A 24171-nucleotide genomic window follows, 5' to 3' on the forward strand; every position below is an offset into this window, starting at 1 on the left:
TCCTCCTGAGTGTCTGACTGGAGCAAAAGGTGATCACACCAGCAGCTTGCCGAGCTCATTTCATACCTCAGTGCTTCCAAATGGTCAGTCCAGTCAACTATTAGGTAGAACAAATGCTGCTGCGAACTTATTGTCCTCATATAACACCGCAACTTATCTACAAAAGAGCCGACAAGTCATGAATAGTCATCTCACGCTATTAAATCTACTGAGGAATCGTGTTTACGTTTTAATAAATGGTCGTGCTTCTCTTCCATTCGACAGCTTCACTTGTAATTTCGTAAGCATTAACAGATTAACATTTAAGAGAACAACTCCCTCAAATTAATCATGTTCAACTGGGGTGGGCAAAGGAAAAAATGAACCCAGTCAAGACACTAGTTTAAAAAATAACCTACTATATGTAAAATCAACTTTTTAATTGGTTGTTTAAAAGTACTTTGTTCTCCGAGTACCTGCCCACAGTACCGAGTATATCTTGTATTTACTTTCTGAATTTGCCAAATTGTGATGTCAGTACGTAAGGAGGTTAGTAAATGTATAAGGAATTCCAGCAAACAGGTTCAACATAGTACTCATAATCTAAACCTGAGTTCAGAGGCGACTTCCTCCGAAATCAGAAAATGTGATCATTTGGGTCCAGAACAACGGATCCGGATTAGTGCTATCCAGTCTGAATTCGCTCCCGTTAAGCACATGCACGCATGCAGAAGAAAAAGACATTGGTTGAACACTGATATGTCAATACACGATAAAAACTGGAAGAAACATCAAGCTATTTGCTACTCCCTTGCAGATTGATGACCAGGTAAATGTATTCCGGGAATTAAAACGATCAAAAAACAATGCAAAATATTCAATATACATTTTCTACAAGAACTGGAGATAAAAAAAAAGGTGGGGGAAGTCCCAGAAAAACAACATCCCCATGGTAAACAAAATATTTCAAACAAAATCTGAAAATTCCTGCAAATATGAGAATGTTGAATGCAGAAATTTCAATTACTTTTTGATGAACATAAATTGACACCACCACATTTTATATTGCAGTATGTTAAATGAAAAAACATTTTCATTTAGGTCAGGGGTAGGCAACTTCGGTCCAGTAAACCCGCTGTATAGCTTGTTTTCGAGGTTTTCCCTTCTTAGTACACCGGATTTAAATGATCGACATTATCACGTTTCTACGGAGCTTGCGGATGAGAGGATCTTTTAAATCAGGTGTGCTGAGGAGAGAAAACCTCTAAAAAAGTCAGGACAACGGCTCTCTTGGACCAGTGATAAACCCTGATTTATATATAGGTCCTGGCATCACAGAAACATGTTTAGAAGCATTTTAAAATGAAATGAGCCATGACTGGACCTCAGAGTTTATTCATTAATATCACTGACATTTAACAATTGATTCAATTGATTCATTTAATATTAAACATAGCTCAGTTTCATTTACGTCTGTGTTGTCAATTTGTTGACCAAAATTTTTTTTTACAAAAACATTAACATTCGATTAGCAATCTCCCAAGAGAAAGACTTCCTCTGCAGAAGCAGCTGATTCACATTTGGGAGCATTAAGGCATCTGTTCCAAGAAAGTGGGGAAAACAAATGTAGTGCTCAAGGGCTACAATAGATGTTTTGAATGTAAATGGGCGAGGTCATTTGAAAATGAGGTTTAAAAATAGTGTATTTTAATAACACAATATTTCAGCGTTTATTAGGTTTGTTGACATCCAGTAATAAAAACCATCGAATTAAAAAAAATAAGTCTAAGGTTTATTAATATAATGTTCGCATTATTTTGGGAAATAATTTAGATGAACTGGAGCAATTCTAGTTTGACATTGTAATTAACTGTTATTTTAAGTGTTAAGCTATATAATTGAATTAACGAATTTAATCTATTCATTGAATGAAATAAACTACAAATGTAAATTTTACATAAATAGTTTACCAATCTAAAAATGTAGTAATAATCAGAAATCATCATTCAAATAAAACATTAAATGTATGTGTATTTTATTTTACTAATATTCAACCATTTATCAAATGAGAGAAACAAATACAAAATAAACAAATTGAAAAACATACATTTAACCCATGAGGAAACAACTTATTTGACGCAACAAATATCACAGGATTCAAAAGCATACTTGTTAGGTTGGATTGGCTCTATGCGATGGACAATTCAGACTTTCCCCTTGATCTTGAGGTTGACCTTGAGTTCTCACATAATCTGCTTGCGGGAATACCTCTCACATGAAGTCCTAACTCAAATCAACTCTTTTCTAAAGCTTCATATTGTTAACTGTAGGCTTTTATAACCGCTGCAGTTCAAGTGCTCCATTAAATAAAGCTGAACAGTCTTGTCCATTGGTGTGAATGGTTGCTTCCTTGTTTACATTCCAGGGGCCCTGCTATATGCTGGCACTTAGTTCCGGGTGCACCTCATCATTCTTTTGCCTTCAGCTAAAGAGTACAACCACTAATTATGAACTAGATGGATAGGGATCTCTTAAGATGCAGATACACGTTTTCCTCTGCTGGACAAATGCAGTAGGATCCATAACCACATATCAAGAAGGGACCGCAACTTGAAGCTCAGCTTTGTCTTTGTCTTACGAGTTACAAGTCACACTTAGTTCAATCAGTCCCAGGACTGATTATTTTTTTATTTTACTACAAAAGACAGCAATGCAGTAGTGATCCACCTGGCCAAATTTCAGTTGAACAGCTGCATACGACTGATCTCGGATATTAACCCACACATATACATGCATCCATCCATCCATACATAATCATGTGTCACAGCATTCACACATCCACAACGGTGCTGCAATTCCTTCCCCTCCCCAACAGTCCTGTTGTCAAATTATATGACAACAAACACACAGTGGAATTGTCAAAAGTCTACTGCTGGCCCTCTTTCTTCTCACCCTCTGAGCTGCTGCTGCTGCTGCTGCTGCCGTCGCCGCTGCTGTTGCTGTCGCGCTCTGACGCCATCTGTAGGAAAAAGAGCCAAAGTGCACAAAAACGCACACAAAATCATGTGTTAAAATCTGGCTGTAACGATTAATTTACAGAACGTTTACTCGTACGGTTGGCCGGTTATAACACGCTATTAGCATCTGCTAAATGCAAGTGGTTTTCTATAAAATTTGGTACGAGTACTATTTGACAAACAACAGAAAGAGCGCTGATGACTGCTGCACTACAGTCTTTGAAATTAAAACAAAGCCAGGTGAAAAATTAAAACGTTAGTTATACTGAAATTTTGTCCAACTCTATTGTTGAAAGCATTAGGGATCCATTTACATTTTTATTGAACTTTTAAAGACAACTCCCCATACTTACTAGAATCCTAAAACAAAGAATTTTCAACAATAAAAAGAAAAAAAAAAATCTTGAACATGTTAAAAACAGAAGCTATTTAATAAACACACTTGAGACATTTAAACCACGTGTTGGACTTTGTATTATTTTTTGGCAAAGATTTTCCTTTTTACTGCAAATGAAAGTTGGCTCCACAACTTGGCTATCTGCCTCCTGGGCTCCCAACAATTGGTATTAGCCCTGGTGCGGGGGTATCTTGATTTAGCTGGTTGGATTATGGACTGAATGAAGCGAACATCCCTTTGGATGTCAACATCATGAGTACCAGGAATGAATAAATACAAATTATGCATATGTGTACTAGGCATGATAATACTTTTCACTTTAGTGTGCGAGTTATTGTACAAGCTTAGTTGAAAGCTCTTTGGTCTTAAGGGAAATCTTATGAAATTAATTTGCAATGATTATTTACGACATCAATGTACACACCTTCTTGTAGGCCATTTCGAAGAGCTTGAGTGACGCCTGTTGTAGGTTGCTGGCCGCCTGCTTGATGTTCTCCCCCGTTTCTGAGTCCTTGTTGGTGAGAAGATCTCGTACCTTGGTGATCTCCTCCTTCAGCTTGGTGCACTGCGAGAAGGAAGAATTACAGAAGTTGTACTTCAAGTTTATTCCCCAACGGCCAGACTGTGTCCCTGTACATACTACACACTTCCATGTCCCCGAATATGTTCCTCTTCTTTTGTATTACAACACCACTTTTACTTTACCTTGTTCACTTTTGTATCTTATTCTGGGTAGTTTAGTATACAAATAACTTTGAATTATGGACACAATTAAAAAGTAGTACAGGAAAAAAGGCCAGTAGATGGCAGCATTGAACTGCTTTTGTGAGACCTTTAAGCATGCGTTATTATATTTTATGTTGTGATAATTGTATTCATTCATGTATGACTTCATTTTTTGCTATGTGTCAAATTGAATGCTCAAGCATGAGCCTGTGCACGAGAGTATCATTTGCCACCCTGTCCAATTGCACCAGAAGAAAACAATTTCTTTTCATTCTAGTTTCCTGATGACAGAGAAAATTATTCACAGATTATAAATGATGGAGGTTGTGAGCTATGTTTACAAAATATATATATTTGCAAGTCACACTAACTAAAAACGTAATTTACCTCATCAGCAGGAAGCTGGTCCTTGAATTCCTCCATCTTTGATTCTGTATCATGAACAATGCCTTCCGCCATATTTACAGCCTCCACACGCTCCTGGTTGACACAATGGCATAGGGTCAGAAAGAACAGTCAAATACGATTCAATCAGAAATTAAAACGCTACATTGCAAATTCTTGGATGAATGTGAGAAAGTAGTGACGTAACAAGCTAAATACATCCCTCAGGTATCTCCATCTTCAACATCAGGCCCTCACCTTTCTCCGCCTGTCCTCCTCAGCATACTTCTCAGCGTTTCTCACCATGTTCTCAATGTCATCTTTACTGAGACCTCCTGATGACTGGATAACAACTGCGGGCAAATGAAGAAGCAACACAGATTTAACAAAAAAAAATAATCAAACACGTAGCCCCATCTATGATTAAAATTGCCCATCTCTACAGAAGCAATAGTAGCAGCAGCAGCAAGAGGAGGAACACGAGCATCTCATAACCATTTCAATTTCAAATGGTTCACTGTTAAACCCAGTTTACAACAACTTAATAGAAGCACGTAAACATTCAATTTGAATTCTGCCCGAGTTTGAACATTTGTGGAAATAGTGGCAAAGATTTGGTGTGAAACATCTTGAAGTGATTGTGTACACTGTGGTGTGGTATAGATTGAACTGACTTCACTTGCAATGAGGGTAAAAAAAACTCACTCTGCTGTTCCCGGCCTGTCCCTTTGTCCTTGGCGGACACATGGACAATGCCATTGGCGTCGATGTCAAAGGTAACCTCAATTTGGGGAACACCACGAGGGGCAGGGGGGAGCCCCACCAAGGTAAACTGTCCCAGGACCTTGTTGTCTGCTGCCATCTCTCTCTCACCCTGACAGACTTTGATCTCTACTTGAGTTTGGCCATCTGCTGCTGTGGAGAAAACCTGAGCGAGAGCAGGAAGAAAGCAGCATTACAGCGATATTTTTGCAAGATTAACAGAGTAAGATCATAATGTGTACTTGGAGTCCTTCCACATGTCTGTACCTGGCTCTTCTTGGTGGGAATGGTTGTGTTCCTGTTAATAAGTTTGGTGAAAACCCCACCCAGAGTCTCAATTCCCAGCGAGAGTGGCGTCACATCCAAAAGCAGGACATCGGTGACGTCTCCTGCGAGAACGCCGCCCTGAATGGCTGCTCCTATGGCAACAGCCTCATCTGGGTTGACAGACTTGCTGGGTGCGCGGCCAAACAGGTCTTGAACAGTCTGTTGTACCTAAAAGGGGGCGAATGTGCATTACATTTATGTGCACAGCTATTGATCAGACATCTTTATGTCCAGAAAACAAATTGCTGTATACCTTGGGCATGCGTGACATGCCTCCAACCAGTAGCACCTCTCCAATGTCACCCTTGGAGACCTCTGCATCTTGCAAGGCCTTCTGACAGGGAGCGACTGTGCGACGGATCAAATCGGCTACGAGGCCTTCAAACTGAGCACGAGTCACCTTCATATTGAGATGTTTGGGGCCGGATGCATCCATGGTTAAGTAGGGTAGATTGATGTCAGTCTACAAGAAAACAATCACATTACTGAGCAGCAAGAGATGGGTACATACGCTGGACCAGTCACCAGCCAATCGCAGAGCACATTAAGACAAACCAGACACACTTACAGACCATTTAGTTAAAACAGCATGCATGTTTTAGGAATGTGTGTGTGGGAAGGGGGGCTGGGGAAAATCCACACAGTCATAATGTGAACATGTAAAGTCCACACAAGAAAGCCACGCCCTATTATTTGAACCCACGACCTCAAAAGTGTGAAATGGATGTGCTAATCAGTCTCCATGCCAGCCCTTTTTCAATGCACGTCTTCTACAGCAGCTTGTATATGACTTTGAGAATGCTCAAAAAAAAAATTACGACAGCAAAGCTTGCATTAAAACTTCTCATTTGATATTTTGCAGCTCATTTCATTCACCTTCACACTGCTTTTTAATCTATCCTCTTGTCTTGTCACCGACTGATCTGGTTAAAAGCAATACTTCCTTCTGGAATTAGGGTTAGGGTTGCTTGACAATAGAAAACTAAATTCAATTTAAGACTTGGAAGGTAAAATCATGGATATTCAAAGACAACTGAGAGTAAAGTTCGGATTTCGAATCATCAAACATTTTAAGACGCTGTGAAAACCCTGCTTGGACAGCAGTCAATCACTCAGCTGACACGCATATGTACCTGCAGTGAAGACGACAGCTCACATTTGGCCTTCTCGGCAGCCTCTCTGACTCTCTGGAGGGCCATGTTGTCTTTTGTCAGATCCACACCAGACTGAGGTGGCAAAACAATATGTAAATGAACAGAGAATTCCCACCCATGAGGCAACTACAGAGATGGTCTCCCATTTATTACCTCTCTCTTGAATTCCTTGACAATGTGTTTGAGTAGGGGCAGGTCAAAGTCCTCTCCTCCAAGGATGGTATCGCCGTTGGTAGACTTCACCTCAAAGACTCCCTTCTGAATCTCCAAGATGGAGATATCAAACGTACCTCCTCCAAGATCATATACAGCAATACTGGAAAACAGACAAGCGAGTTTTACGGAGATTAGAGCACAAGAAGGCATCGTACCACTCAAAACAAATTAGGGGCCAAATTATCCCATTCCAACTTAAAAGGAAGTAACCTCCATCAAAATCTTTCTTTACAATATATCGAAATTTCTGGACAATAAGCTACTACTTTTTGCTCAAGTTTTTAACTCTGCAGCTTATCGTCCAGTGCGGCGTATCTATGGATTTTTCGTGATTTATGTGATGACTAGTAAAAAGGCTGTGGACCGCTGTTGTGCGGCACCACTTTGTTGGGCGGTGGGATATGTGACACGTTCACTGAGGAGAAGAGTGGTATGTTAAGTCAAATTTGTTCAGTATTTAAGGTCACGCATGATATGGTTAAATGATGACAATTCAAATGTGTTCTTTCTTTTTGGCCAATTACCGAGTTAGAATATGCTTATTAACCCAGTCCATACTACTGAACAGTTTCATTTTTGATTGACTTTCACAAGTGACACACTACAACTCACATCTTGTCCTGGGTTTTGTCCAAGCCGTAGGCCAGTGCGGCCGCTGTGGGCTCATTGATGACACGCAGAACGTTCAAACCAGCAATTTGGCCAGCATCCTTGGTAGCCTGAATGCACATTAACACAGCAATTAGTGGCAATCGTGGGGGGGGGACAAGGATGAAATAATTCTAATCGTCCAATCATTTATTTCTCAGATTTTACAGCGGAGAACTCGCAGGGATGAGAATGTCAAATGTGAAAAGACACTGAAAAGTAGTCGGGGGTCTTTATTGATATAAATAAAATTAGGACAATCGAGATGAGTATGCACTCTTGTTATAAATGCATGCATGTATGGGATCAGGCCTTGGTATCAGTAGATTACAAAAAAAGTAGTAACTCGGAATGAAGAAAATAAAAAAATATTTAGCGAGGGAACGACAGTCCAATTTTACGCTTATGTGCAACAGTAACAATCTAAATGTGTTAGCTTTACCTGTCTTTGAGAGTCATTGAAGTAAGCCGGTACTGTGATCACAGCATTCTTCACTTTAGTTCCCAGGTAGTTCTCTGCAACACAGCAAATCAACAAAACAGCACCAGATCAAAATGTGTCTGTTGACTGTTTGTGTACAACAAACCCGAGGGGAAAAAGAGTCACATTACCTGCCGTCTCCTTCATCTTCATCAGAACGAAGGCCCCAGCCTGACTGGGGGAGTACATTTTTCCATGAGCCTCCACCCAAGCATCACCATTAGAAGCACGCACAATCTTGTAGGAGACATTTTTCCTGTTGATGGATAAACCACAATTACATTAGCTAAAAGATTTTTTGATCATCCCACATTAGCGCATCCTTACATGTCCTTCTGGACTTCAGGGTCATCAAAGCGGCGGCCAATCAGTCTCTTTGTGGCGTACAACGTATTCTGAGGATTGGTGACAGCCTGCCGTTTAGCAGGCATGCCGACGAGGCGCTCCCCCTCGGCGGTAAATGCAATGACTGAAGGAGTTGTCCTGGCTCCCTCCGCATTCTCCAACACCTGTGAAGAAATAACATACCCAATAGGTTTCATGTACATCCTAGATGCCCAAGTCCTGCCCTCAAAAGCCCTTATCCAGCCTATTTTAGGTGTATTTGTACTACCCCCCTGATTTAAATGCTCAGTTTCTTCAGCAAGCTTTGGGAAAGCAACGCTGATGAGTCGTATTAAGTTATCTCAAGGCACTTTTTATTGGAAGCAGATCTACAATGAACAACAAGTTTGCTAGCCTGCAACGAACGTCACGTTACAGGACCGAAAAAGAAAGTCATAAGCGGTCACTTGCAATGTTTTGCCCCTAAAAGGTAAATTATTAAGATTGATCACCTGTAACCTCATGAAAATGAATAATAGTTACAAAAGGTTAGTTAATCGTTTGTATAGAATTACAGGAAACTTAGTTGTTTAAGATGTACTGCAGGGGTCCACCAACTCCAGTCCTTCGGGATGCCTATCCCACAGTGTTTTAGGTGTGTCCCTCCTACAACACCCCTGATTGAAATGATCAGGACCGTCATCATGCTTGTTACGGAGCCTGATGATGAGCGCATTGTTTGAATCGGGTGTTTTGGACGATCGATACATTGACGCCACTGTGGATCGGCGCTCTTGAGGACCAGAGTTGATGACCCGTGATTATACAGCATGATCAAACAGAAACATTTTGGCAACCTACAATGTTGAAAATAATTGCGCTAAAGTACATTCCACAAACTGGATTACACATCCATATAACAACGGAATCGACATATTTGGCATCACCTTTGCTTGTTTACCCTCCATGACTGCAACACACGAGTTGGTGGTGCCCAGGTCAATTCCAATGACTGCCCCCTTGATGGCTTCTGACCTGCAAGACAACATTTGACCATAAGACACTTTTTTTTTGCAATGAAAATATATTTTCCTCCAACTTATCGCTATATCTAACATTTACCTTTACCTCTTATGCAGAATACAAATTAAAACAATCCAACAATTGTCAAATGAAGGCAACAAAGACTATCAATATCTTTTTGAAACAGTTCTATTTATGTATACATCATACTTATTGATTAAATTTGTAATGACATTTATGTCCAGAGTCATTATAAACAATTTAAATACACTTACGCATAGTCTCTTCTGGACAGGGTTCTGAGCGCATCAGATTGGAAGCCGCTCCAATGAGCCTGTGGGGTGATATCACAATGTACTATAGTAGGTTAAAAAGCCAAGGGTTTGGACCAAGAAAATACTAAAATATGGACATTTTTCATTCCATTACAGCTGCTGGGAAGCACATAATTCAGGTCAATTGAGTAAACAATTCCACTTATGTTGTCTGCTTCTAGGATGGAATCAAACCTACTAATCGCTTATTTTAATATAAAAACAAATTCCTGGAGTGGTGAGAACAGATGATAAATACAGTGATCAAGTCTTTTATGTGCTCTCTGTTCACAGCTTTGTTAGGGGAAGCAGTGCACCTCATGTACTGTAACGCTGATTTTATTTCAATTGAATTTGGTTGTTCCTTCTTATTCAACACATAATAAATATACAGGTAGGTATGTTGGCATCAGTACCATCCGTCTTGGGAAATTTCTCCCTGATAAATGTTTCTGGACCCACAATGCTTGAGAAACTCCTCATTAGTGAGCTTTGAAACAAAATTGCAGCAGGAGGGCATCAATTTGAAGGTCAACCAGTCACACATCCGCCAAAGGCAGACAGACAAGTTGAATGGGCTAAATGTATCTGCTAAAGACTGCAAGCGTCAAACAATATAACATAAGACATTTTCGACGATTGAAGGTTACATGATCAAACTACGCAATCGCCGAAATGTCTTACTCAGGCTAACATTTGAGAAATGCGTTTACTCAAAACAAGCAAGAATTAACAAACCAATGCTACAAATTAATGAGAGTCACAAAGACTGCAATATACTGCATTTCACCTAACAACCATTCGAGAAATGAAGTTTAAAAAGTCACAAGTAAAAGCTAGCCCCAAGCTAGCTGCTAACATATTAAACCTCGCAGTGGCCCTGCAAAAGCCGCAATTAACGGAGAAGAGGATGTCTAATAATGTCGTTTAAGTGTATGAGCAACTTACTTTTGTTAGCAAAGACGACACATTTCGTGCGCAGTTTCTTGTCGGCAGAGTCCTTGAAACGCTTCTGGCGATGCTCAACATTTTGACAGCTCGGCTAACCAACTGAAATAAAACGACTTAAACCGTTTGACAGTAGATAATATTGGCGAATATTTTAATAAACGCTGCCTTGGAGATTCTCAAGCGTCACGTCCTGATCAATGCTAGTTCCTATATGCAGTCAAGCTACCGGCAGGGAGTCAGTAGAAAGGCCTTAGAACTGCGACGCACCTTCTGGAATTATCCAACACATGTTACACCATGCAAGCCTGAAGGACCCCTAAACAGGATCAAGATTTAATGCCTGAATATATTGTGCAATTAAGAAATACCATACCTTTTAAGAAAAAAAATAATTTAATTGACGATGAACGATACATACATTTAGAATATTTTATTAATACTATAATTTTATAAAAACAACATTTGTTATATTTTTGGAGGACTTTATAATCGCGATTAGTATCGGGCAACTATGTTTGTTTGCATGTGAAGGTCATGATGTAACGGTGCCGTCGACAGTTTCACGTGTAGTACATCAGTAATTTGGTATTGGGAAATTTTCCCTGGTATTACATCAATAATTATACTTTTATACTTTTTTTTCCAGAGTCATTGATCATTCACAGGAAATTCAATATCATGTTCAAAAACGAGTGAGATGGATTAATACAATGTATCATTTGTTATAATTTCTTTGTGATCAGATAGCAATGGTAAAAATCCAAGTTGAATAAGGTCGCTTTTCAGGCGCCAGTTTTATGAACGTAGTATAACACTGTTAACAATATACTATGTCAATATGATTTGTAGATTTGATGGAGTCGCGCTGTAATGAATATGTGTGCGTGTCTGTGCGTGCGTGTGCGTGAATATGTGTGCGCGTGTGTTTCCTGGTATCGTGTATGCTTTATTTTGTTTTTGTTTGTCTGTAGTTGCTGATATGTGCAAAGGGGTGTTATTATATATAATGTGTTTGAATAATGTTTTAATGTTATATAAATGTTAAATAATAAATGTTTAAAAAAAAAAAATGTTTTCCGTTTCCGCCTCCAAGAATGCAACGTTCGATCATCTCGCGAGAAGTGAGTAGAGAGGTCAACGTGGCTTTCGGGCTGAAATGCAAATAAGGGAAAGAATCTGCTCACTTTTACAGATATATCACAAATTAATGACTGTGATCGAAAGTCATGCATGATCAGTCAGACATACCAAGTAAGCATACATTTCGAGAGACAGTGGCAGCTATTCAGAAACCTCTTTTTATTGCTTCCTTGTTTGTCAACAACTGCGTCGGAGGTTCAGACTCAGCAACCGTGAAGAAAAAGGTGCGTTCATTGGTTGTCATTCAGCAGCTTGTCAGCGACCATGGCGCAGAGCGTTTCCTCTGGTGAATTCTCGAGCTCTCTGACGAACTCCGCGGGGCTACCTCCGCCGAGGACTCGAATCTTCAAAATCATCGTCATCGGGGACTCGGGGGTTGGAAAGACGTGCCTGACCTACCGTTTCTGCGCCGGAAAGTTCCCCGAGAAAACCGAGGCCACGATCGGGGTGGACTTCAGGGAGAGGCTGGTGGATATTGACGGCGAGAAGCTCAAGGTGGGCATTGTACCTATCGTCATGCGTCACCTGACAAGTTAGATAGATACGAGAATCAATCAAAGGAGTGCTCCACAGTAGAAATCTGTTATCTGCCCAAAAGCGGGACGCACACTACAATACGCCTACCATCCGCAGAGGTTTAAAAAAAAAAAAAGAAGACAGACATCTATTTTGACACAATTAACCTAAAGCTTACAATTTTTAAAATGAAGGGAGTAAAACAAGTAAAAAAAGTATGTGTTTCATTGCTTTCCACCACTGTACAGGGATGTCTTTCAATGATTTTATTTAAATTAAATTGCAACGCTCGCTTGTAAGATGTACTGTAGACTCAAATGATCACAGGGAATTCATTGTGATTAACACTGCAGTTATGTTTTTCCTTTTCTTTGGAATTTTTGGCGATACTTGTCCCAAATGGCACCGCTTCAATGGACAGATCCAGCTGTGGGATACAGCAGGCCAGGAGCGCTTCAGGAAGTCTATGGTGCAACACTACTACCGCAATGTGCATGCTGTCGTCTTTGTCTACGATGTTACCAACGCTGCCAGCTTCCGCAGCCTCCCGGCGTGGATCGAGGAGTGTAAGCAGCACGCGCTAGGCACAGAAGTGCCGAGGATCCTCGTTGGAAACAAGTGCGACCTCCGAGACTCCGTCCAAGTCGGAACAGATGTGGCGCAGCAGTTCGCTGACTCCCACTCTATGCCTTTGTTTGAGACCTCTGCTAAGAACCCAAACAGCCAGGGCGGCATGAGCTCTGGCAATAGTGACCACGTTGAGGCTATTTTCATGACGGTGGCTCACAAGCTCAAGTCTCAGAAGCCTCTGGTGTTGAGCCAGCTTCCTGTGGGATCAGGAGGCAGCATCAACTTGAGCAGCAGCAGGGAGGATGGCACCGATGGGTCGCGGGGCTGGGCCTGCAGCAGCTGCTGATTTGTGGAGGTACCAGACCAATGGTTCATGAGGATACACAAACTGATTTGCAGCTACAAACAAACGACAGTTGTACATGCTTGTGCTTATATTCGTCAATGACTGTGAAGTATTGGCTGGGTCGCAGGCAGATTACCGTGTTGGAATGAAAATGAGATGGTGCACCTGTATGATCATAAATCACTTCATCTGTGGCGTGTGCTCTTTGCAAACAATAATTACTGTAGCTTTAATGCAGAATTTAAAATTCACCTGGATTTGTTGCAACAATGTTTGAGATGTGAAATCTAAGCATGATAAAGTGTCAGCCGCATTTACTCAGTTTTTCTAACGATACAATACTTACTAAGTTCTTGAGAACTTACCACTAGATATTTGGCAATACGCTGCTCTAACAGTACGTGCTCACACATTCAAACGGTCAGTCACAACTGTGCAACCTACAACACGTGATTCTTGTGAACTGAGATTGAAGGACACACCTGCAAGAAAGACATTAGTAAAAACACCTTTACAGTATTATTCACAGACTTTCGCTATTCACGGGTCAGCCCAGTCCCTATCCTCTGCGTGTAGCAGGGAGCCACTGTATAGGATTTCTGCATGTATGTGTCCATCTGATCTAGTATATGTATAGGGGTACAACCAACAATTTTAGTAAATGATTAATCAATGAATCAGATTTTTTCAAAATTAACATCCCGTTATTTAAAAACAAACAAACATGACATTTCAAATTGACTGCAGTAAATGCACAATGAAACAAAGAAACATTCAGTCACCGATTTGGAGACAAATCAGTAAAAAATGTTCCAGATTGTTTTCCAAAGTATAATCAAGTTTTATTTTGATTCCACTCAAAAATAACACTAGGCAGCACAATTTTTGTTGCGTTCGGTCTGACAGCCGTTTTCATCTAATGCAAAACGCTTGTCTTTTCTTTATTGCGTCAAGTTTTTGAGCTATAGGATCCCTGTTTTCTATTAAATAAGTGTGTTTGTATATGTATAAACCATTAAGATGTAAACGATAAAAAAAAATCTGCATAAAACACGCTATGCCCATGGTGACAAGGTTAAGAGAAAAGTCAGCGGTAATCCTCTTAATTTCTACTTTGCTAGCTTTCTGTTTGCATGTATTGATAATATTGACCTATTGGGAGCTGCACCTCTCTATTACACCCAACCGAAAACCAGAAAATATTTATTGTTGGGAAGATGACATTTTGTAAAATTTGAAATAAAAAAAGGATCTTAATGATGAATTGATTGAGAATAATAATCGATAATTCGTTGATTACTAATTGATTGCACCTCTATACATGTACTTGATTGTTATATAAATCTCAACATGGTACATTTGGCAAAGGTAATTTAAATGTGAAATCTAATGGCTTGCATTGTAGCCAAGATGTAGTAGTCAAGGCGGCATATCTACAGTATGTATATATTGTCATTCAATAAGGAATTCTGCAAAGAAGAGAGCGTATTATAACACAGTTAACAAAGGGCAGCAATGAACAACCTCCAGTATTTAGTTTTTTTTCTTGGGATGTTGCTGTTTGGAAAAGGGTACCATTGTATTCCTGTTGTCACACATAACTCGTAACATTCTTTCAGTTAATGAGTAGACTGGTGTGTGTGAAACAGTCCAACAAAGGTGCCAAACAGTGTATGTTAAGGACTAGTGACTTGGTGACTGTGTGAATGAGGTGCTTTACCTAAGGCTGCTATCTGGGTCTGGCGCTAACGTTATGCGCTAGTCATTTAGCTTCATACAGTCCTCATGTCGTCCATTTAAAATCCATCCATTTTCTATTTTTCATTTTCGTCCACGGGGTCGTGGGCGTGCTGGAGCCTCTCCCAGCATCATTGGGCAGTAGGCGGGTTATGGTGCCAGCCAATCACAGGGCACACAGAGACAAACAACCACACCTAAGGGCAATTTGGAGTGCTCAATCAGCCTACCAAGCATGTTTTTGGGATGTGGGAGAAACCGAAGAAAACCCACGCGGGCATGGGGAGAACATGCAAACTCCACACAGGGAGGGCCGGAGGTGGAATCGAACCCGTACCCTCCTAAATGTGAGGCGGACGCGCTAACCAGTGCTCAATTTAAAATACTAATTGAAAATGTATTCATGACAAACAAGATTGGGGTCTATGACCAAACTGCATTAGACAAAAAGTCACGTAGGATCGAAGCGCGTAAACTTGAGATTTAGGTGCTTTGATTGGTTTTGTCGTGTAACCTTGCAATAAATTCTTAACATGTATTTAGTGTCATCTCCAAATAGCAGGTAAACAACATGAAACTACCTTTATAGCAGAATTTATTAATTAAATGGTTTAGAAATTAAAAACTACTCACATTGTGACAACATAGAGGCAGTAAAATACAGTACTCTTATTCACTTACATTCAGATATCAGTTCATATATATTATGTAAGCAACTTATGTACAGTAATTTTCAGAAGAAGGATGCGACTGGAGTGCTTAGTGCTTGCTATCTGCTCTCTCAAGAAAACAAATTAATTGAATTGGCACAATCTTTTAAAATAGTGTCACATCTTTAAGTTGAGTATGATTGTATGACAGAGATTTGTCTTAGGTCAGTCTGCTGTATGGAGGCAACTTGGAGGAAACTACCTCTTCTGTGGTGCCAGAGTCTGTAGTTTGAGCTGGAGAGTTGAAGAGCCTGTCGTCCCCTCCAGCTTCAAGCAGAAAGACGTCAGACTGTCACAGCTGACAGCACGAGGGTTGTAAATGGTCAAATCTCAATGACTTGAAGACTTACCTTGCCAGGTACACACTAACTCAGTATCCCCAGGGTCACACTGTGGAACCAATGTTGCCTACAATACACACAATATAAATGAGGGAGTTGGTTTGTTTGCATATGTTGTTTTGACATTATTTCAGTACAAGTTCAATTTATTAAAGTGCATACAATTACAAGGGCTATAAAGCAAAATCTGTATGTGTGGAAAGTAAGGGATTTAAAAAAAATCTACAAACATTGGACAACCACTCATTTACATGTTACACGTAAAAGCAATGGAACAAGCCAGTGTCTAGTATTTATTGTGGTCTCCATAAAGCAATAGGACTACAGATTAGAATTTAGGGGAGCCAATGAAGCATCTTCTAATTTTAGGATGATTCTTGTTCATCAAAAAGTCCAAAATGATCCATGGTTGTCATCTGTGATCCTCATCAGACATATCCATATGTCAGTAAAAATAAACCAGATACTCTTACCAGTATGTTCATCTTGCCTCTGATTATGTTGTCAAGCAGCTTGGACAGTTCAGAGTGCAGTTATGGTTACACAAAAATATTTGTGTACAAATTATTAGTTGTGTACTTGATTCTAAGGCTCTACTGACCATGGCATAGCTTTTGTTAATCTAATGGTAAATGTAATCACTAATGCCGACAATATTTGTTCCCACCAGTCCGGTCTGTGCGTCGTAGCAGCCACACCGGGGTAGACTACAGCAACCCACGTAAGCAATGAGAGACGATAGGACCACATTGAGGATGCAGCACAGCAGTATGGTGGCGTTGGCGGCCTTCACCATTCGATGGAGCACGAAAGTCTGTGTGAAAAAAACAAAGAGCAAGTATGCTTGTTGCACTCTTGTGTGATAACGATAACAGATAAAAATTAGGGGTCGTTTTGCGGATGTGATTACCACTTTGGGACTGTCATGATGGTGGAAGACCTCCTTATCTTCCTCTCCATAAGTGAGCGTTAGACAGGAATAGCCCAATACAAAGAAAGAAGCCACACAAGAGAGGCATCCCACTGCCACCATCACACTCACCTGAAGAAAGCACAGTCAAGGAATCAAGTGCACGACTTGCCACTCATGTTTCAATTATAGGCCTGTGCTGCAATACCCAGGCAATATTAAAAAATTATCACCTATAAACATTTACTTTTGTCTATCACTTGAAACTGATGTTAAGGAAATTGATCAATACACAGAACCCGTGTACAGGAATACATACCAGTATTGGGTTTTTCCTTTGAGATGCAAACAGAGCCAAAACACCAGGACAAGCCATGATCTGAAAAGAATGTCAGGTCCATGAAGTCGATACATACTGGAAACTAGGGCAGGACTAAATTTAGCATCCCTAAAATGATTCCGGTCCTATTTGAAGGAAATAATTATTTTGCAACCATCGTAGGGTTTAAATCTGACTAAATGGTCGTGGCATGTGGAGTCCCTCACAGGTCAGTTCTTGCACCTTTTTAGTTCACCCTGTATCTGTTAACCAGGGTCAAATTCTTCAGAACGTCAGAATTCATCCACACTTTTATAACTGGTAGACACGATTATTGTAATGGTCTTCTGACTGGGCTCTCACAGAAGAGCATCAAACAGCTGCAACTCATTCAGAACACTGCAACTGAGGTTTGGACCGGAAGAAAGAGATGAGAACAAATAAAACCAAAGTCAACATAGTGGCCAATAGATCGGCTCGTCCACCGAACAATTCCAAAGTTGTGGGTCTAAATCAGGGATCTGGCCTTCCCATATGATGTTTGTAGGTTCTCACCTTGTGTGGGTTTCTCCCATGTTGCAAAATCATAGGGTCAAGACCGTAAATTGTCTATAGCCAGCTATGCTCGCGACCTATTCAGGGTGTGTCCCACCTTTTGAAAAAAGTCAGCTGGGACAGACTCATGGAACCCATGGTGCTGTTAAATGTTGCAATTTTGCTATACTTTGGCGCTTTAAAAGATTTTTTCATTATTTCCGATGGTAATGTAGGAATAGCTCTCTGGATGTTCTGAACTCCTGCTGTGGATGTAGGTCAATGTGAATGAAGCCAAGTTTCAATTCTTGTTTCAAACAGAAACACGGTAAAGCCAAGTCAACGGTGTGGTGTCTCACCATTCCTCCCCATACTGGGGTCCTGGTTGTGCTCAGCGGGGTATCCTTGCGGAAAAAAGCATCCATAAAGCCGCAGATCACGCAGATAGCCGCACACGCCACTTGGAGGACACCGAGGACGAGTACGCGCTTTTGGTTAAAAATGAAGTACCTGAAGCGGTCCATCTCCAGACGTCAACCTGCTCGATGGTCGAGCAAAGGACGGACGCCAAGGCTGACCTAAGCAAAAACTTAGCTTAGAATTCACACTTCTAGCTGTCGGTAGAGAAACACAAATCGTGTCTTGGGGAAAAACACCATTGTTATCTTCAAGTGGCGTCAGAGCGGCAGCGGACTGGTTGTGAAGTTGCTTTCGGTCTGAAGTGTAGAAAGTTTAATCATTAACCTGCCCCCGTGGATGAAGCGACAGGTATACCAGAACTTTTGTCCTGATTTTAGACTGGCAGGAATTTATGCATAACTCCCGTCACACATTAGGATCCTCATCTACATAAATATTTATGCCAATAAATAAAGTACGACAAATTATGCCACTTAACACGTATATAACTATATGGTATGAGAGTAACGAAGGCCTTCTTATCTACAGTTTTCACTATTATAGTACTGCAATGATCCACATTTACAAACTATATTTTAACATTTGTTCCATTGAATAATTTTATTTCATTCAGTCAATGAATTTCCAACGATTAAGTAACAGTACTGTTTCTGTAATCAATCGGATTTCACATCTGTCTTCTCAGGGCCAGCCAGAGAATCAGCATCATTTGTGTCTTTTGATCGCCTGGTCAGAGGAGAAATTACAACTTGGCCAAGCAAATCATATATGAAGCATTGTGCACACCTAAATACCTTTCCAAATCAGCATTACTGGTCAGTATTATTTTCATGTTATTAGGTATTGATGGGGGGGTTTCTATACCTGGGGTGTCATAGTGGTGCTATGAAGTGGCAAGTATACACTGATAGCCCAGATACCAAATGGAAGTCCACCAAATGGATAAATCAGAATGCATATGATTGTACTGTATTTAGTAAAATTTGATAGCTGATTAATTTGTATTTTAGCTGTGACTATTTTGTATCATACCAACAGCTCAATGAATGAAGACCATGTGTATTGTGCGTACGCGGCTGTAAGAATGTGACTCGACAATCAACTACTTCCAAAAAATAATATATTTGGATTGTAAATTGTTAGCCAAGGGAGCAAAATGACACAGTGTGTCAATACCCTAAATGTAAACATTAAAAATACTTTTGAGTGCACACTTAAAAATCTTGCCCCAACCTCAGAGGGCCATAGCGCAAAACAGTTTGCCTAGCATGTTCAGCAAAGTAACCTTTTGTACTGTATTTATGGTACGATATGTGGCTACAGGGAAGACAAAGTGAATCCCAAGCAGCAGGGTGTATTGTACTGTCCACAAGTTTAATGTGTAGCCTTAAGAGGCTGTGGGAAGTGCCTGTCCATGTTGGAACACATACAGCTCTTGCTTGTACCAGTCAGGGGCCTCTGGGCCATTCTTCCCAGTTGCCTCATGATCGTACCCATAGGCAACGGTCAGCTCTTCATCCTTCTGCACAGCTCTTATTGTTCGGACGCATTTGATCGACCCAAAACGGGGATGAACATACCTAGGGGGTGGGAACAAAACACTTTCAAGCTCAATCACACGATCAAATATTTCAAGTAGTTTTGTACTTACACATCATATTTGCAGTTGGGGATAAAGGAGTGGTTTGCCTTGTGACCAAGAGAGGCACAATAGCGCTCTGTCTGGTCAAACGGCTGAGGTACGTCAATCACAGTGTGCTCGTCCAGTGAGATTGTGTTGCCGTTCAACGTCCAGTCTCTATTGTCCACCTGAGGATTAGTGGAAAACAGGTTCAATGAGAATCCACACAGCAAGCAAAAGCATACAGGTTCCACACCTCTGAGTGTGTGATTCGTATTCCATTATAAAAGGCCATCACAGTGTCTCTTTCAGCATCTGTCTTGGCAAACAGACCTTGTCCAGCTCCTTTAATCAAGGAGTCTGCCACAAACACCCTGAACACAAAAAAAAAAAAAAAAAACCATAAATATGGATAAGTCCTGCAACTTTGCGTCCAAGCGTTACATAAAGCTATCCTTCAGTACCTTTGGCTTTCGTAAGGATCTGGCAGCATAGCATGGGTAGCAATACAAGTGGATGTAGATTTGTCATATGTATATACAGCCCCTTGAAAAAGCAGAACCACATTTGAAATTGTATTGTGCTTTACAGACATTAGGATGACACAGTGGGGTGGCGGTGTAGCCATATTCCTCATTTCTGGACGGTGGTTTTTGGTTATTTACTGATTTCTCAAAAATAAATTTAAAAAATTGAAAATACAAGTTGAAATCATTTACCTGATTTAAAAAATAAATAAATAAATTTTGATTGTTAGTGGAAAAAGGACCATCCCGGCTGAATCCCTATAATTTAACAAGTTGCAATATGTTTCCCTGTAAAATACAGTGAAATACTGCAAAAAAGTACATTGCTTACCACTACTCGGTGTGACCTCAAAAGATGGTCTTCCATTCTCAGTGAGGATCAGGGTGGCGAGCTGGGCCTGGATCAGTTCACCATCCACAAAACTTCCATGAAGAGCTGTGCGGCCATCGGGGTAGACGTACGCTAATGAATCACCAGTCAACTCTCCATCCTCGTTCACTTCCCCAAACACACAGCCTCCATCCTGAATGCAACGCGGTGCATACAAACATAAAAAATAAAACACTTTAAATAAAAAAATCAATTATGGACTTCCGTATGCACATACACACAATAAAACCGTAAATGTATGAATAAACAAGTTTCCTCATTTTTGTGAACATATTGGTATAATGTAGGCCAAATGATTAAAACAAAATAGCTTTTTCACTCACACATGCACAAGTCAATACCCGGTTGCATTATGAGGAAAAAAAGTTACGTTGGTAGCATTTAGCTACAACTACGTACGTTCGAGTGTATTTGTGAGTACGTTTTAACGTACTTGCCAGTCAAAACATTTTTACTTCACACTGGCAGCTCCATGCTTCTGTAGAATTATAGGTGGTAAGTCAGAGATGACTCACAGTGTAGTACGCCCAGCATTCCCCACAGCGGATGTTGTCTTTGTACTGGCCCTTAAACACCGGGCGACCCTCTATGTCAAACTCCTGAGCCGGCCCGTTGAGTTCACCATCCACATACGTGCCATGCATGACACCTCCGTCTTCATATGAATACACGCCCTGTCCCTGAAGAACATCATCCACGTAGAAGCCCTCCAAGGTACTGAGCAGATGAGGCAGAAAAATAGCAGAGCTCTCTCGATTAAATAACCTGAACAAAATTAGTACATATTGAATCAATTTGATCCAGTACTTCATTAAAGTGTCTTGGGACTAGGACCTTTACCAATTTTTTATTTAATCAAGTGATTTGTTTCTTTATTACTAGGGGACATTAAAGAATTAGAGAGCTATTACGATGAGTGAAAGGGAGATGTCTTTTGGTTCATATGATTGACTACTCAAGGCTACTCAACTAAGGAAACAAAGGAAAACTTTGAATTCTAAATGTGACTTCACCACTTTTCCCCTTTGAATAGTATATGGAGGCTGTTATTTCAGTGTTCAAGGTACAAGCCCGAGGTACTGTGAGAGAACACCACTTTGCGAACTTAAAAATGTCAAGTCAAAGTAATGAAACTCAACAATATCTTCAAATGAAAATACCTTCCATCGAAGAAAAAGAATTTGCCCTTCCCATTTTTCTCTCCGTGTATAAAGTGTCCTTCAAAGCGATCACTGGATGAGTAGGTCACTGTGCACTGTCCATGAGGTTGTTCATCTTCATCTAGCGGACCTAAACAGTATTGAACTTGGTGAATAATTATAAAATATAAAATTTGTAAAGACTAAAGTTATGAAGCATAATTTAAGGACAGCACATCCCTAAATACATCACCTGCCATTCAATGTTTTCAATATTAATACTTTTTTTTTAGACAATAAACAAATTTGGGTGATGGACTTACCTCATAGCATGTCCAAACTTAGGTTTGAGACATATGTATTACCTTCTTCCCTCTACTAAGCACCAATGGAGCGGTGCTACCAATTCTGTTGTATACTTGCTCTTCGATAACAATAAAGGCACGCTACTCTACTCTACTCTACTCTACTCTACTCTACTCTACTCTACTCTACTCTACTCTACTCTACTCTACTCTACTCTACTCTACTCTACTCTACTCATACCATTTCCCCTACAAGAACAACAGGGGGGCTTGAACGATACATAAAATAAAATAATTTATGATTATTTTAAAATATCAAATTCGAAATGCTGAAGGGGATTAATTGGGGCTACCGCTACACAGATATGTGACGGGGCTACGGACCCGTTTAGCCCCGGTGTAGCGCTATCCCTGTCCCAGAGTGACCACCGAGCATTTTGACCCGAACATGTGACAATCATCTCAGATTCCGCATGCTCATGCTGCGGTTTACGTCTTAGAGTCAGGCTGTTTAACGATTGTTTATATCTGTCGAATGTGCAGTTCGGGTCCATAATACGACCGACACCTTTAACAATTAAATTTCAGATATACTGATGTAAAACCGATCGGAACAAGACATGCATTCCTGCACCACTGCTGAATAATGCACGTTTGCATTTTCATGTTCTTTTTCCCTTTTCGGGGACACCGGAAGCTGCTGCGTGAGGGTGGGAGAAGCCAGACCGCTCTCGTGCGCCTGCCAGACGGCTTTCTTTGTGAAATCGAGTCCCCGGTGCGTCAAGTTGCCGTGGGGGCCCACTAGCGAGCTGTCGTGCGGACATTCGAGAGAGATTTGCCACCAAGATCTCAGATATCTTTTAAATGCGGAGCATCTCTATTGTCTTACCTTCCACGGCCTCCTCCACGTTCTCATCTTCGCTGTCCATACTGCTGAGTGATGACCGTCAGAAATGAACACAGTTCCCACAGCTACAGTGTCCGCCACGCGTGGGGCGTCACCAGGACATGGGAATTGCCATCTGACAGCTATGGCCACTTTTCACACTGAAGCATCGAATTACGATTAGATCGAATGTGTTTTTCACGAGTTACCTGATGGACAACAAACAGGAAAAAATGAACTAGTATATACCCAAATTATCTATTTGGGAACACGTTTTTTTTTAATTTCCGAAATAGTCCTGAATCAGTCTTGAAATATAGCAAATTAGATTATATAATTATACTGGCATATCAATATCATTTCTATAAATATGATTTTTTTTCTTTTAGGATCATTGTTTTTAAATCCTTTACTTTACAATGTTGACTATCAATTAATAGCGTCACCTTGTGGCCCCCCATGACAATCAGCACACAATTCATAGGAAAGCATGAAAACAGAAGATCAGTACGAATCTGTTTCTGACGTTTCTGCTTGATATGAAAGGGAAACGGACAGAATTTCCCATGTGTGATTGCCCTTAGGATTTTTGCAACGCCTCTTGTCACAGTGGCTGCCGAAAGAACCATTAGAAACAAAAAAAGTATGGTCTTCCTGAGGACTGACAAGAACGTCCTTCCGAAGAAGACGTCTGTATTTTGTAAATTGGAAAAAGCACCTTCCCTTCACGTGTCTCTGCCTGCCGGCATGATTTGTCTGTTTAGAAAAACAGTCATGAAATCACGAAAAGGTTGCCTCTTACCTTTTAATTAATGTGATGGTCATCGCATTGGCTAGGGCCGCCCCTGGCGAAAAAGTACTGTAAGCCCAATAAAGTTTACTTTCTTCATGTAGCAAGCTTATGACAGTATCGCAAATGAAATGTGAATTGACGAATTTAAATGAACAAGGCGGCTTCAGAGTGGTCATACGAAACTAAATGGTGGCTTTACTGTTTTTCGGGTCCAGGAGCGGTGATCAAGGATCATCGGTCAAAGTTTTATTTTGGTCCATGTT

General features: G+C 40.5%; 4 protein-coding genes across 5 annotated transcripts; 1 reads left to right on the forward strand and 3 right to left on the reverse strand.

The window, feature by feature from the left end:
- Nucleotides 1-1997: 1997 nt before the first annotated feature.
- On the reverse strand, nucleotides 1998-11003 carry hspa9 (heat shock protein family A (Hsp70) member 9). Its single transcript, XM_088368616.1, has 16 exons — nucleotides 10701-11003; nucleotides 9714-9772; nucleotides 9363-9450; nucleotides 8419-8600; nucleotides 8223-8347; nucleotides 8053-8126; nucleotides 7575-7681; nucleotides 6900-7062; nucleotides 6726-6818; nucleotides 5846-6055; nucleotides 5533-5760; nucleotides 5209-5431; nucleotides 4762-4856; nucleotides 4507-4599; nucleotides 3818-3958; nucleotides 1998-2998 (listed from the first exon to the last, which is right to left on the reverse strand). Exons 1-16 carry the CDS (start codon nucleotides 10779-10781, stop codon nucleotides 2906-2908), a joined length of 2055 nt encoding a protein of 684 aa, XP_088224742.1. The 5' UTR covers nucleotides 10782-11003; the 3' UTR covers nucleotides 1998-2905.
- A 796-nt stretch (nucleotides 11004-11799) lies between these two features.
- rab33ba (RAB33B, member RAS oncogene family a) lies at nucleotides 11800-15492 on the forward strand. Its single transcript, XM_088368667.1, has 2 exons — nucleotides 11800-12338; nucleotides 12781-15492. Exons 1-2 carry the CDS (start codon nucleotides 12108-12110, stop codon nucleotides 13273-13275), a joined length of 726 nt encoding a protein of 241 aa, XP_088224793.1. The 5' UTR covers nucleotides 11800-12107; the 3' UTR covers nucleotides 13276-15492.
- A 98-nt stretch (nucleotides 15493-15590) lies between these two features.
- Nucleotides 15591-19204, reverse strand: LOC148404078 (uncharacterized). The gene is made up of 7 exons (XM_088368679.1): nucleotides 18483-19204; nucleotides 18186-18404; nucleotides 17293-17352; nucleotides 16974-17105; nucleotides 16731-16877; nucleotides 16073-16130; nucleotides 15591-15989 (listed from the first exon to the last, which is right to left on the reverse strand). The coding sequence occupies exons 2-7, from the start codon at nucleotides 18348-18350 to the stop codon at nucleotides 15883-15885; spliced, it is 669 nt and encodes a 222-aa protein (XP_088224805.1). The 5' UTR covers nucleotides 18351-18404; nucleotides 18483-19204; the 3' UTR covers nucleotides 15591-15882.
- A 145-nt stretch (nucleotides 19205-19349) lies between these two features.
- Nucleotides 19350-24149, reverse strand: setd7 (SET domain containing 7, histone lysine methyltransferase). 2 transcript variants are annotated; one of them, XM_088368657.1, is made up of 9 exons: nucleotides 23918-24149; nucleotides 23119-23276; nucleotides 21946-22075; nucleotides 21301-21502; nucleotides 20726-20918; nucleotides 20332-20413; nucleotides 20124-20241; nucleotides 19898-20055; nucleotides 19350-19826 (listed from the first exon to the last, which is right to left on the reverse strand). In XM_088368657.1, the coding sequence occupies exons 2-9, from the start codon at nucleotides 23156-23158 to the stop codon at nucleotides 19634-19636; spliced, it is 1116 nt and encodes a 371-aa protein (XP_088224783.1). In that variant the 5' UTR covers nucleotides 23159-23276; nucleotides 23918-24149; the 3' UTR covers nucleotides 19350-19633. The 2 variants fall into 2 exon arrangements, with proteins under 2 accessions (XP_088224783.1, XP_088224776.1); XM_088368650.1 differs by having other exon boundaries at nucleotides 23119-23324.
- Nucleotides 24150-24171: the final 22 nt, after the last annotated feature.

This window comes from Syngnathus floridae, chromosome 1 (assembly GCF_059516105.1).
Source record: "Syngnathus floridae isolate MCC-2025c chromosome 1, RoL_Sflo_1.0, whole genome shotgun sequence".
NCBI lineage: Eukaryota > Metazoa > Chordata > Actinopteri > Syngnathiformes > Syngnathidae > Syngnathus > Syngnathus floridae.

Excerpts from the sequence above, each read along its gene's own strand:
- LOC148404078 (XM_088368679.1), bottom strand. The coding sequence starts at position 18,350 with ATGGACCGCTTCAGGTACTTCATTTTTAACCAAAAGCGCGTACTCGTC. Across the intron at positions 17,353-18,185 it reads CCCCAGTATGGGGAGGAATG|ATCATGGCTTGTCCTGGTGT; the intron begins GTGAGACACCAC and ends CATTCTTTTCAG. Across the intron at positions 16,131-16,730 it reads ACGACGCACAGACCGGACTG|GCAACATTGGTTCCACAGTG; the intron begins GTGGGAACAAAT and ends TGTGTATTGTAG.
- rab33ba (XM_088368667.1), top strand. The coding sequence starts at position 12,108 with ATGGCGCAGAGCGTTTCCTCTGGTGAATTCTCGAGCTCTCTGACGAAC. Across the intron at positions 12,339-12,780 it reads TTGACGGCGAGAAGCTCAAG|ATCCAGCTGTGGGATACAGC; the intron begins GTGGGCATTGTA and ends TTCAATGGACAG.
- setd7 (XM_088368657.1), bottom strand. The coding sequence starts at position 23,158 with ATGGACAGCGAAGATGAGAACGTGGAGGAGGCCGTGGAAG. Across the intron at positions 22,076-23,118 it reads CGTGGAGGAGGCCGTGGAAG|GTCCGCTAGATGAAGATGAA; the intron begins GTAAGACAATAG and ends AATACTGTTTAG. Across the intron at positions 20,414-20,725 it reads TGAGGTCACACCGAGTAGTG|GGGCTGTATATACATATGAC; the intron begins GTAAGCAATGTA and ends TGCTTTTTCAAG.
- hspa9 (XM_088368616.1), bottom strand. The coding sequence starts at position 10,781 with ATGTTGAGCATCGCCAGAAGCGTTTCAAGGACTCTGCCGACAAGAAAC. Across the intron at positions 7,063-7,574 it reads GACAAAACCCAGGACAAGAT|TATTGCTGTATATGATCTTG; the intron begins GTGAGTTGTAGT and ends TCTGTTTTCCAG. Across the intron at positions 2,999-3,817 it reads TCGAAATGGCCTACAAGAAG|ATGGCGTCAGAGCGCGACAG; the intron begins GTGTGTACATTG and ends TTTTTCCTACAG.